The sequence below is a fragment of the Lampetra fluviatilis genome, chromosome 7 (genome assembly GCF_964198595.1).
Source record: "Lampetra fluviatilis chromosome 7, kcLamFluv1.1, whole genome shotgun sequence".
Classification (NCBI taxonomy): Eukaryota; Metazoa; Chordata; class Hyperoartia; order Petromyzontiformes; family Petromyzontidae; genus Lampetra; species Lampetra fluviatilis.
The window spans coordinates 6,546,710-6,560,795 of record NC_136281.1 but is presented as its reverse complement, the minus strand read 5'-3'; the positions used below and the strand labels follow the sequence as shown (position 1 = coordinate 6,560,795).

The 14,086-nt window shown below is 39.1% G+C and overlaps 1 protein-coding gene across 1 annotated transcript; it reads right to left on the bottom strand.

Moving 5' to 3' along the window:
* Positions 1–4,945: 4,945 nt before the first annotated feature.
* Positions 4,946–12,667, bottom strand: LOC144933257 (axin interactor, dorsalization-associated protein A-like). The gene is made up of 11 exons (XM_078857936.1): positions 12,543–12,667; positions 11,920–11,989; positions 11,636–11,689; positions 11,464–11,518; positions 10,270–10,333; positions 9,825–9,877; positions 9,068–9,079; positions 6,506–6,628; positions 5,895–6,017; positions 5,459–5,576; positions 4,946–5,071 (listed from the first exon to the last, which is right to left on the bottom strand). Exons 1-11 carry the CDS (start codon positions 12,665–12,667, stop codon positions 4,972–4,974), a joined length of 897 nt encoding a protein of 298 aa, XP_078714062.1. The 3' UTR covers positions 4,946–4,971.
* Positions 12,668–14,086: the final 1,419 nt, after the last annotated feature.

The window sequence follows — 14,086 nt, the reverse complement described above, 5'->3', positions numbered from 1 at the left end:
GTGGACCAGGGGTCAGAAAATCCTGCGAATCCGCATGCGTATCTTTTAAGGACCGCTTCGTGACCTTATTTATTAAGGACCGTCTCTCCCATTCCACAAGCATTGCGGCTCTTGAAATATTGAGTGGTTAAATCGAATTTGAACAAAAATGTCTAATCTTGTTATTTTGGTTTGCCGACCCCTGGCGTGAACGGACGTCTCTCCCTGGGGTCACTGAGCACCGTTTCTGGCGAATGTCAAGACACCAACATATTGGGGTCATCTTAAAGGTGAAAATCGGGTCGCGTGCCTCATCTGTAAAAAAGGGTTTCATAACTCATAGGATTTCTCCAATATAAACACATTCTGATGTTCAGACGTACATTATCCGAGTAAATAAGCCGTAGGGATTTACGGTTCGTTTTCAAGATTGACTGCCAGCAGACATACACTTGACTTTACCGAAAAACCCAAAGAATACGTTACAAATCAATCAATATAATACAAAAAGTTATGATAATACGATATTAACAATTATGTACATTCACACATGTGGTGTTTAGATTTCGATAACATCTGTTGCTATTGTAGGGGTAATCGGCACTCACCACTCTGTGGGCTGGTAGCTCCCCCTTCTCGTCAACAGGGGGCGGAAGCGCCATCACGCCAGGGCTCATGATCATGGCCCAAAAGGGGCCAACGACAAAATCCCTAGGAAACGGATCCTGGGACACATTCCCCGGGACCCCGGGAGGGGGGGGACCGGGGGGATGATGTCACCTTCCAGAAAGTTCTGGAAGGGAGGCGTGGCTAGGGCGGAGCAAGCCACGAACCAGTATATAAGCCGGACATCTCAAGGGTCTGGGTCAGTCATCTCCAAGCTGAAGAACGAAGACCTGGGCTGAAGCTAGGACCCTGGACCCCAAGATCCGTTGTCCTTCTAAGGGCCGGAGCTCAGTGAGGCCAGTGGTCAGGGGATAATAGGTCCCTGAAGGATAGGACTCTGAACCCCAAGCTCCGTTATTCTTCTAAGGGCGGAGCTCAGCGAGGTCAGCGGTCAGGGCCCACGGACCGGGTACGGTCGGGTCAGCATCGCCTCCCCGAGGTCCCCAGCCGGAGGACGAAGGTTAAAGGAGTTCCCAGTGATAGGGCCCGTGTAGTCCGGAGGCCATACCTCCCCAGGTATTGGGTAAAGGGGCCGATATACCCCTTTGTGTTAGGGACCTTGTAGGAAAAGCCAATAAATATCGTGTTGCCTCACCAGAAGTTCTTCGTCAATTTATACCCACTACACCATTACCGGCGGTGAATGTAGCGGCCTTGCGAGTAACACCGTAAATAATAATAGTACCGCAATAATCTTTGACACGCAGTTCGATTAATGTTTAGAAATTCCAAAAAGTATTGTTGGTAGGTGCGTTGTTACATATTAACGCAGTAAAGGGTATTGGTGTAAAATAAGCAATGACTCAGAGAATATGGCTAGAGTGTATTGATATAAAATAGCAATGATTAGTAACAAAGTAGTCTGCACTGGAAATTGATGAGACAGCCAATTTATGATTGAAAGGCGGGCCTCCATTATGCGGGATGAGCGAATTACTGCAAATAAATTATGCATAATTACAGTACTCTGATTAAATTGCATCTATAGAGTGCATAACACGCTTAATTAAGACTCAATAACAAGTGAATATATTTGCAGTTTAGAATGGCATATATCAAGCAGCAACAAATATGCTAGTTTAGTATGCATATTTAAAAAAAAATGTATTACAAATGTAGTTTCATACTATAATCTGAGACATCAACACTGAAGCTGACGTAGAAGGCTTATTATTAAAACCAAGTTTTTTTTATTTTGGCATTTTAAAATGTAATTTTTTTTAGAGCCCTTGCAAAGCACGTGGATGAGTGCAGTGGCGCTCAGCAAGAACTACTGTGCCTTGGTTTCAGTCCCGATTCTAGTGCTTTTCTACGTGGAGTTTGTATGCTCTCCCCCTGTTCTGCATGGGCTTCCCCTAGGTTCCCTGGTTTCCTCCCATAGCTAAAAGAACACAATGGTAGTGGACATCCTGGAACATTACTTGCAAATAACTTAATTTCCATTACACATAGAAACTTCGCCCCTATTGTGAGTTGGCACAGGGCTCTCCGGAAAACTCAAGACAACAACATTCCTCAGTAAAGAAGTAAAAAAATCTAAACAGGCAAGTAGCAGAGGTGGGACAAAGTCATTGTTATGCAAGTCCAAGTCGAGTCGCAAGTCATCAAATTCATCACTCGAGTCTGACTCGAGTCCAAGTCACATGACTCGAGTCCACATCTCATAGGTGGGACAAAGTCATTGTTATGCAAGTCCAAGTCGAGTCGCAAGTCATCAAATTCATGACTCGAGTCTGACTCGAGTCCAAGTCACATGACTCGAGTCCACACCTCTGGCAAGTAGTATCTAGCTTTAAAATTGGGAGTGCAGGTAAAAACGAAGGCTTCTGCATGTAACTTAACTAGCGTGTAAATTGTGTTGCGATTGGGGTTTTAGTTATTTTGTATGTACAGTATTTGAATCCCTAAGCATTCCATACTGTGTGCTTTTTGCATATGCGCAATGGTTGTTTTTACATATGTTGGTATCTTGTTTTAAAGTTCTGGCTAGCCCAGAATTCTAGCCTCGAGTAGTGTTACCGTGCCGGTAATATATATCTTAAAGCTTTTTGCACGACATGTATTAACATAGATGACAGTTCCCTTGTTGTTTTGCCCAACAAAATAATGTGAAAGCGAATCAAGAAGACGATGCATGACAACGAACGTGAGGGGAATGGAATGCTACTGCAGATGGAAGAAGCTAGAAGCGTGGTGATGAAACATCGACGGACGATCCTTCTCGATACCCCCCACAGCTGGGTATATATCTCTGCAAGGGTTGATTTCAGAGCATCGATCTGGAACCTCTGAGATTAGGAGTCACACCCTGGGTGAGAATGAGATAAACTGGCCTCGATTCCCTGAGGTTAACATTATTTAATGAGCAGCCAGCACGTATTATAGAAGCCATTGCCACAGAATCATATATTGGCATTGGGAAAGATGCAGGTTGATGCAATGCATGTCTTCTGAAATGCATGTGCATTACTTATGCCAACCACTATGCAGTCATCATGCCCACTTGTGCATTTTCCACTTGTCTTTCACAGACTTTTACCCTTCCAGTTCGCAATAAGCAAACCCGAGTTGACTATGACCCCCCCCCTCCCAAGCTTCATGGTGGATTATCAGGCACAGGTTTTCGGGAGTCTCCCAGTCCTTCCGATTCCCAAGATCATTCAGAAACTTAATTCAAAGGCAGCACAATCAGAAGGTACCCCTTGAGGTCTTGGACGCCAGTACCAGTAGATATCTAGGTATTGAACGGTATCCATCTGATGATGTGGTCTTCATCATGTATTTGGGGAGCAGAGGTGTTTTCCCCCCTGATAATGTTCTCTCACATGTGGAGGCATGGAATAGGGGAGATAAACATAGGCGGCGCTTGGTCCTAAATGTTTTAAATATATTTAAGGATGGCTTGAGGGTAGTGCCCAGTAAATTGATTCATCCGTTTTTATCTTACATTTACACCGGCTTTTTATAGTTTTTGTTAACATATTTCTTTAGTTGTACCCTTTGAGTATGCTGTGCATTGGCATTTATATAACATTTTTGCTGTGGAACAGATTCATGGAGACACACAGAGACTTAGACACAGGTGTAGGTGTTAGTTAAATAGCAACAAATTATTGATTGTGTGCAGTTTATGGCGATCAGACTGAGACCATCATCTTACTACATTAGAGAACCTGGTTTAATCATGAGCTGCTCAAACCCAGATCCGAACCGGCAATCGCAGGAGTGCCAGCTCATAAATCTGACCTCGAGCCACCCCAGGCATTGACAATTAAATTGTGACCCTGATTTGTGACGGTTGAATTTTGGTACAGTATTGATAAATCATAAAATAATGTCGAGCTCCCTTCAGTTTTAATTGTTTTAGAAAAGACTATTAAGTGTTGCTTATTAAATTAAGGTGTCAAACCAAATAGAAGATACACAATGTTTAATTCCACATCTTCTTTATACTGTTATGATATTTGAATGGTAGTCAACAAAACTAAAACACAAACTGCTATCTTCCCACACAACAATTAACTGTTGTATAATCACAGTTGTACAGTATGTTGGTAAATGGTAAAGGAGGCATCATCGCTAGAGGCCAAACTATACACTGAAAATATTACAATCCAAACAATAGCTACCATGACAAAGACTAGGCAGTACATAAAAGTACATGTTTTTAAATGCATGATTCATTTTAAAATATAAATACTGCAACATAACCTCAACATTTTCCAGGAACACGACAAAAATATTAAATAACTTGTGGGTGGGTTCTTGCCTGTACGAGTGAGACTCTTATTTACTGATGTGATTGACCATGACAAATTATTACTACAGGACTATGATGTCCCATTTTTGTGTTTGGTTAAGCAATGAGATGGATTGTGGCATCATAGGACTGAGAACAATGATGACTGATGTAAAGACCTTTATCCAGTAGTGTATAGACTATGGCTGATAATAACTCTAATCTAGGTGTGCTGACAGAATTCAGCTTATGTAAGTAACATCACTCCCTACATGAATGAAATCTCTTGGCCCATTCAAAGTGGATAACATTAAATTATGTTTAAATAAAATATAATTGTGAGAAATGTGGGTTTATAACAAATTACTACAGGCCATGTTTTTATTTTATTTTACTCAATTCAGGCCTTTGTATACATGGGTATTGTACATTATGGCCAAGAACTATATAATTTATGAAATTAGTATGTCATAACTTGGAAAGCTGCATGATGGATCTTGGCCTGACCATCTTTTCGATCAAAAGAGAGGTATTTTATTTTGACTGTGAGCATGCATAAGTGTATGGCTCAGTTCTATGGAAGGAAATCATGCTGTGTGGAGAAGTGTTTGATGGATGTGGAGATAAAGGGACTTCCTTGTCAACAGCTGCAGTTTCTTTCTCCGGTAGTCAGTTGGCTTCTTGTACCTTTCATAAACAAAATTAACATGTATGTCAACAAAGTATTATAACCACAGTGGCTCACTGTTAACGACTAACTGCAATAGATACGGCTAAATGATAATGTACATTTCCAATTCAGCAGGCAGAAAATGCAGGATGTGACAGGCCCATAAAAATGGTATTATTACTTTCCCTTCATATCTCAAAATGTTATAGAGCATATCATGGCAGTTATGCCAAAAATGTAAAGTCAGTTTCATGAACTTGTTTGGATAGGCAGGTAAAGTAGTGCTTAAATTGAACCATTGCTTCCTTTTTTATGTTGAAATTAATAAAACCCCATATTTCTGGCAGCCTACACAGACACGACAAATGTGATGTCCTGGAGGGTGTGATTGTTAATGGGCTCACAGCTCGATGACGGCAGCTCCAGGCCGGATCTCATCCATTTCAAGCAAGGCAAAACACTTCGTGCTTGTCAGGCGTTTTAAGGGCTTATAGTGTTTTAATTCAAAGAAGATGGCAGCATCTGAATGAGATATCAGAAAGCAAATGTGACATATGATGTGCAATATCACTCACTATAACATTACAATTCCCTTACAACACAGCATATTTTTAAAGCAAATTACTGCACCACCACTAAACACTTGTTAAAACTTACGAATGAGAACACATGACTGGAAATGTAGATCTTAAAAAGTGATTGGACTCCAAATAAAACTGATTTATTAATAAACAGAAACAAATTAACTTAAATATAAATATGGCTTGTGTGAGCATTCAGGTACTGTACAGGAAAGTTTTGGTCATTGATCAATATTATATAACTGCAATGTGATGGTACCTGTTGGAATGTCTTCAACTGGCAATTGTATTTCTACATCCACTTGGAAATTCAAACATGTTCCTTGCAGATTAACAGCAAAAGGTGTATCTTGTGATGTAGTCAACTCTGCTCCACACAGATCTATAAAAGTAGTGAAATATTAATCGTGCAAAAATGTGATACAATGGAATACCTGTATTGCATTCTTCAATACTGTTTTCAAGTGACTGGCCACACAAATTACCATCATTAAAGTACTGTACTATATATATACAAATCAGATATTCAAATGAAATCTACAATTTTAAGTTGAATCTAATTTATTAAAATGACCCTCGAGCTAATTCAACACTGCTTTTATAAATGCACACGATAAACGTTGCAAATAAAACCAGATGTTTGTGTTGGAATATTTATCATTGATATAAAAAAGCGCTCCACAATATTCTCCCTCATAACGTTCAAGTCAATATTTGTTGTTAAAAGTAATGTTAATACCGTTATGCCATCCCATACTAAACTAAAGTAATCACCCATTGCTCAATTAGCTCTCTGTAGAATTTCAGAGGAAGGCCATTTCCCCCCTTCCACCAACCCTGAAACCCATGTGAGCTGAGCATAAGCACCACCTCGGACTGTGATCGTGATGTAAGGATCCACACAGAGGGCTGCGTCCTTCAAGCCAATGTTCACAATCTTGATGGTCAGCAATGTCCTGCCATGCTTGGACTTGAGGCGTGGCAATAAAGTCCCTGTAAAAAAGTTGCAATTCATCAGGTGGCCACTGATTTTTTAAAAAATGAATATGCAATACTAATTACCACTACAGTACATAGGTAATGATACATAATACATACGTTATTATGTCCTGTATTGTCATGATTCAGTCATGATTCGATTCAATAAAAAATACTTGTCAAATTTTTATGACCTCGTTTTAATTGTGTCTCAGTTGTCGTCTAAATGTCACAGCACATAATTTGCATGTTATTTGTAAAGTGCAAGTTAAAACTTTATTACATTGTGTTAATTATAAATGACTAGCAGGAAAAATATATTTCAAAACTTATCTTAAAAACATAACGTAAACATACACAAATACTAAGCTATTGTGAAAGCCCGGCATGTAATTTGTCTGTCCATTTGTCCGTCAACAAAATTATAAGAGGCTTGCAGAAGTCCAAATAGTTAAAGAAAGTGGGGGGTAAATAGGTGATCTAAAAGGTTTCAGAAAATTGTCGACCCTCCCTCCCTAAAAAAATATATTTACCCCCGCATATGCATATATACCTACACACCCTACATACGATAGAGTGAGTCGTATCTAGTGACTCTATAGTAGTATCTGACTCTACAGTAGTATTTGGCTCTACAGTATTATCTACTGACTATAGTAGTATCTACTGACTCTATAGTAGTATCTATTGGCTCTATAGTAGTATATACTGACTCTACGGTAGTATCTACTGACTCTATAGTAGTATCTACCGACTCTATAGTAGTATCTACCGACCCTATAGTAGTAACTACTGACTATAGTAGTATCCACTGACTATCGTTGTTACTAACTCTACAGTAGTAACCAGAGGTGTGGACTCGAGTCATGTGACTTGGACTCGAGTCAGACTCGAGTCATGAATTAGATGACTTGCGACTCGACTTGGACTTGCATAACAATGACTTTGTCCCACCTATGAGATGTGGACTCGAGTCATGTGACTTGGACTCGAGTCAGACTCGAGTCATGAATTTGATGACTTGCGACTCGACTTGGACTTGCATAACAATGACTTTGTCCCACCTCTGGTAGTAACTACTGATTCTATAGTAGTTTCTACGGACTGTAGTAGTATTTACTGTGAGTAGTATATACTAACTATACAGTAGTATCTACTGACTATAGTAGTATCTATTGGCCGTAGTAGTATCTACTGACTGTATAGTATCTACTGTAGTAGTATCTACTGACTATAGCAGTATTTACTGACCGTAGTGGTATCTACTGACTGTAGAGTCGTATCTGCCGACTCAATAGCAGTATCTACTATCACTACAGTAGTATATACTGTCTGTAGTAGTATCTGCTATCACTACAGCAGTGTGTACTGACTGTAGTAGTATCTGCTATCACTACAGCAGTGTATACTGACGGTAGTAGTATCTGCTATCACTACAGCAGTGTATACTGAGGGTAGTAGTATCTATCACGACAGTTGTATATACTGACTCTATAGTAGTATATATCGACTCTATAGCACTGCTACACATACCCCCCTCCTCACTGCTCGCTCTTGCTCTACAGTAATAGTATCTAAGGACTATAGTAGTAGTATCTACCGACCCTATAGTAGTAAATGCACACATTGGGGTGGGGAAGAAGAGGGCATCACACTGTGAAGAATTTACTCTACAGTAGTATCTATTTACTCTACAGTAGTATCTATCTACTCTACAGTAGTATCTACCTACTCTATAGTCGTATATACCGACTCTATAACAGTATATATCGACTCTATAATATTATCTACTAACTCCACATACTGCCGTGGTGAGGCCTAGTCCCGTGCAGAGCCCCCGGCCTTGCCTAGATTGCCCAGCCAGCCGAGGTGGCACCTTTGCAGGCTGGGGCTGGGATGCTACCCCTCCCCCAACCATCCCCCCGCCCGCTCTACAGTAATAGTATCTAAGGACTATAGTAGTAGTATCTACCGACACTATAATAGTAAATGCACACATTGGGGTGGGGGGGGGAGAAGAGGACATCACACTGTGAAGATGTTACCTCAGAATTGTGTATGTTTTTTGCATTTTTAACGCGAATGAAAATTGCCCCCTTCTCCCACCGATTGCGTGTGTGCGTTGCGAGGGCAACCACCACCACGAGCCGGCGTAACTCGCGCATGCGCAGATGCGTGCTCTGGTGCCACCCTGTGCTTATAAAAGGAATACATTGTTAACTTTACTTTAAAGTTGAAAGATGTGAAATACGAAGAGCGCTTTTGTATCCCGGGGCATACGGCGTGGTATCCGTGTACTTATTTGATACGTAAACCCCACAATTTGTCAGTTAAAAACGTCTTAAGGTACCCGTGCAGACAGACAGACAAAAAAATACTTTTAAAGGTAAGACACTATAGTCAACTATTTAGCGTCATGCAAAAAGGTGATGCATATAAGCTGAAAGAACTTACCATCTCTATTTCCTATATCAGGCAGCAGAGAATACATAATTAATAAACATGTTAAAACAGTTTGAATATTAAAATACTGTGATAACATACAGTAATTATTATGTAGACATATGCTACATACATAATATATTATATATGCCATTTGCTATGACATGGATCGTAAATATGGACAATAAAAATGGAACAAAAATGGAAAAGCGTGCAAAGAAGCATGGAGAGGCACATGCTTGGAATAACACTTACAGAAAAAGGGATACTGAAATTACAGTGTGAATGAGACATTGACTGTTAATAAAAGTGGGTTTGGGCTGGACATGATTGTAAGAAGGGATGATGACCGGTGGTAGAGACTTGACAGAGTGGCAGCCAAAGGAGGTAACATGCACAAAAATACAATGCTCCATAATAAAATTATGGATTGTTGCATCGTGGGAGCATAAGCGATGGCGGTGGCTTAGAAAGTCCTTTATTCAGCAGTGGATGGATCATGGCTGGTGATGATGTCGGACATAAATTATATACTGTCTTTGGCTGCCAATCCTCAAACAATGTGAAATATTGCATTGCAATACTATGGGTACACATGACTGGAGCAATGCAGAATATTGTACTCCATCATTAAACTATTTTATGACATTTTCTCTGAAATCTGGTTCTAAAGGTTCAGTTTCGTTTAAAATGGACATCTTTAGGAAACCATCTCAATTACAGCAAAATAACAGTTGTAGAACAGTCTTGGTTATTGGAGTACATGTACCTGATATTCTCGGAGAGTCCAGTTTCTTAGGAGCTTTAGGCTTAGGTAACTTTCTGTTGAAATGCAATAACAAATATTTACATGTTTAAGTTTATCCAATTTAGTAGAATATAAAACTAAACCATACTGTAATACTATACCCTCGTCCATTAATCAGCATGTTATAAAACAACTTACATATTGTTAATCCACATGCAACATTTCACAAAAATTTAGTTGAACATTACACAGTACATACAATTCACAAAGCTAGGTGAAGGTTGTTTACAAGGAGGTTGTGGTATGTTTTGAAGGAATATGGTACAGGTGCATGTGGCTTTATGTCCAAATATTGTGTGGTACACAGTTTAATGGCTGGATCAAAGTCTCAAACTTGTTAATATTCAATTCGAGTGTGATGTATGAAGCCCTTAAACTAGCCAACTATTGACTGCATTGTGCTTACTTTGCAGAAAGAGGCGTCACGTCAAATGGAAAATCTTGACATGGGAGCATGATGTTCTGCAAAACTAAATATATTTTGTATCAAAGTACATTCTTAAATATAAAACGTATGCATTCCAATCATATTCCTATTATGTCGTTTACATGATTAATGTACAGTTAATGTACTTTTATCTTCCCGCAATATTCCACGTTTGGAATGTTGTGGTAACACAGGATAAGCAATGCAGAAGTCCAGAAGATAACATGGCAGGTAAATGTTGTAGATATGATTATACAACAATAGTAGCAGGTGGTATGTATACAGGATGGGGGGGGGGGATTGTCGGGACAGAAATTGGAATTGTCTTCAAGATTATGGTGACAAAGGGAAATAAATTGGAGGTTGCATGTCTACTGTGCAACCGCTGCTATCAGCATCATGTAATGGGATGACATTCCCATCCTTAATTCTCACAGCTAACAGAGCACCACCTTGTGAAAGATGCCATTACATAACTATGCCTTTTTATTCACACTAGAGGCACACCTTTTGTGAGCCCTACATATATTATGTAGGTTTTTCAAAACAAAATGTTTAATTCACAGAGCTATAATAAGTTTAAATGTACTTATTAGATTTGGTCTGTGTGGTCGTTGGTGACTGGGTTGACTGCCACCGTCAATTCAATGCACTTGAGAAGATACTTTAATCACAGCTGGTTGTCGAGATGGAAACCCAGGTAGTCAGTCCATGAGCCAAGGCCAGGTACTTCACTTGTCATTATATACACCAGAGATGGCATCACTTTAGCGGTTCCAATTTCTTTATCTGGTCAGTAACAGTGAATTGTGTGATGACTACAATATTTCACATGAATGGGCTATCAAATCATTCGTATGAGCCAAATAAACGAATTGGCACGAAAGATATCCTGATATGGTTTCTTAGGTGGAACTGATTTCTGCTCTGGTCCATAGACTAAGGATATCAGAAATGTCAGCTGAGTGCTTTAAGGTGGCACTGTATTAACCCCCTGAGGCATCATACCATATCTGCAGTCAACAATATTCTAAAGTGTAATCCTCGCTTTGGTTTGCAGTTGAAATCCTGATTGATGACATACACTAAAGGTAAGTCATATCAATGTTATATTATGCATGCTGGAGTAAAATGCATTTAATTGAGTCGACATTTTTTGGTTTCAATACATACCTAAGTATATTTGCTCCAGTTGTTCTAACAGGAAGGCATTTTCTAAATCTGGAGACTGAACAAAGCAATCAAAACAAGCATGATAAATGTATATTTGTATGCGTTGCACTTTTCAGTTATGTGATTGTATGAACTGCAAACATTAAAAAAAGTTATTGTCTTTACCGCTCACCTGTAGGGACTTTATACGCAGTTCCAGACAAGCAGCAATTTTTCTTAAGGTAATCTAGTAAAGTGGATGAATCATAAGATGTCAACAACTGCAATGTAATTTAATTCAAAAACGTATATACATTAAATGCTGTAACAACCACAACCGTCCATCTTACACTTTTAGATGTTGTTTTTAATAGATCATACTGCCATGCTTCCAAACATAATATCTTGGATACAATATAAAGCAATCTAATTCGAAAGTTAAACTTTTCACGGAAGCCACACACATATGTGCCTTACCTTTTGGTCATCACTGAACAGCGAGATAATTTTTGGTTGCTGAGCCTCGTGCATCATTTCTTCCACAAGCCTGAACAATTGCAAATAAAAAAATCTTAATACAAAGAAACAATTGGATGTTAACCACATGTACAATATTAGTATTGTATTGTCAATGTGTAAGCATGCTTGAATATTTGGGACAACTGGCAACATATGCATTGCCACAACAAGCAGGATTCAAGACTTGATGTTAGCGAAATTACTGTCCTGCACTTTATCGCCATAATAAAAAAAAAAGTCACGTTAGGAGTATTGTACTCTATAAAAATGCAATGTCATTATGGCGAGGTTTAGTATGTGGCTACATGCAATATACATAGCTTAATTTTAGATTGTATGACAATGTCATAAAAATTCAGTAATGTATTGTATTAAACCAAATACTAGTGGGACTACAGTTGGAGATGTTTTGCATTACAGTACGTATATAAAAATATAGGTGTTAAATTCAATGTTGTAAAATCAGTACCGTAATATCCAAGTCTTTACATCTATGTCAAACTGTCATCCATATTCAAGCGATAACATTTTCAAGTGTATTTTGTGTTGATCCCTTAGATAATTAGCATTGCGCACTGTACCGTTCATATGCATTCATCGCTTCCACAAGTTGACCCCATGAGTCCAGGTCCATCCCTTTCTTAAGTGTTCCGAGCCACATCATAATAGTGGCATCCGCATTTATTTTCCCCACGTTACTCTCCATGCTGCCGCAACTTAAGGTGTCAAGGTGCAGACTACGCTATAGTATATGGTCAGGTGAAAAGGCAAAAGTGTTTGGTGTACGGCTTGGCTACCTGGCAACCAAGTACACTTAATCGTGATGCAATAGTACTCGTCTAAAATGTCACGTGGAAACATTGGCTCCCGTGTCCTTTTACACCAGCAACTTTCATTGTGCTGATGGTTACATTATTTAAAACTAATGCTGTAAAAAAGATTAAGTACCAATGTGTTCTCATAATGTAGTGGTCATTCTATGAATACGCACATACATAAACACATAATTCCACAGTTCAAACTATGTTTTGTTGATGCCAAATAGCCTTTATTGTTTGACCACCAGCATTACCAGACCAACATTAAAACAATTGTGAAATACCGTCTCTATTTAATAGTATAGCTGTTAAACACACACAGTTTAGCCCATTAAAAGGACGCAAATTTGGAGAAATTATTATTTATCAGATCATTTCGTTGTGATGTGTACATGAAAACTAATTATGGTAACTTATGCCAGGCTGGATTGCATGTTGGGGGTAGTTTTAAGATGGTGTGCTCCGTTTGGGATTATATGACAGAAAGAATATTGGGTGCCAAGCTGCAGGTGAGCCCAGTTCCATCAGACTCAATGAACAACTTTCTCACTACACCATTCTTCAGCAGCATGGAGTACATGTGAAACACAGGCCAATACAGTATATGAAACAACAGACTGGGTCTGGGCTCCACCTGCTAGAAATTTTAAATCCTCTATACCATGTACTGCCAACTATCCACCAAAAACGGAGAAAATTTAAGTTCTACCCAACAGCAAATTCAACTTAATAGTTTATGGAGGTAAATAAATACTGAGTGAAAAACTACTATTTTCACTCAGAATCGTTTAGCTGTACCTGGTGTGGGTATTCTGATATCACTTTCTGCCCAAAAGAGACCAAAGTTAACCCATTTCTCCATTGCATGATATACCAGTCAAGACTTCAAAAAATATAAAATGGAAATCCCTTCTTGAAGATGACAGTAGACGTTATCACCTGCCTCAGCTATACAATCTTGATGCTAAATTAATTGCATTTTTCATCTGCCATTTTTTTATTTTGTAACAATATTTGGTGTTAAGTCGGTAGCAGTTCTTGATGATTACATACAAAAGTATTTCCACTTTCATTGAAGACGGCTTATGATATTCATAAAGAACAAAGTGACCACTCACCTCGTGGAACGTTTGCCTCCCATCATGGCAGCCAGATTTGGATTATCTAGCACAAGGCCAAGAGAGCCTATCATAGAAGCAGAGACAATTAATCCCAATAATAAAATACACCAACAAGTTGCAGAGGTGGGACAAAGTCATTGTTATGCAAGTCCAAGTCGAGTCGCAAGTCATCAAATTCATGACTCG

Bases quoted from the DNA above. Each gene is read 5' to 3' on its own strand.
- LOC144933257 (XM_078857936.1), bottom strand. From the start codon at position 12,667: ATGGAGAGTAACGTGGGGAAAATAAATGCGGATGCCACTATTATGATG. The intron at 11,519-11,635 runs GTGAGCGGTAAA...TGCTTTGTTCAG, and splicing joins TGCGTATAAAGTCCCTACAG to TCTCCAGATTTAGAAAATGC. The intron at 5,577-5,894 runs GTACCATCACAT...TATCTCATTCAG, and splicing joins AGTTGAAGACATTCCAACAG to ATGCTGCCATCTTCTTTGAA.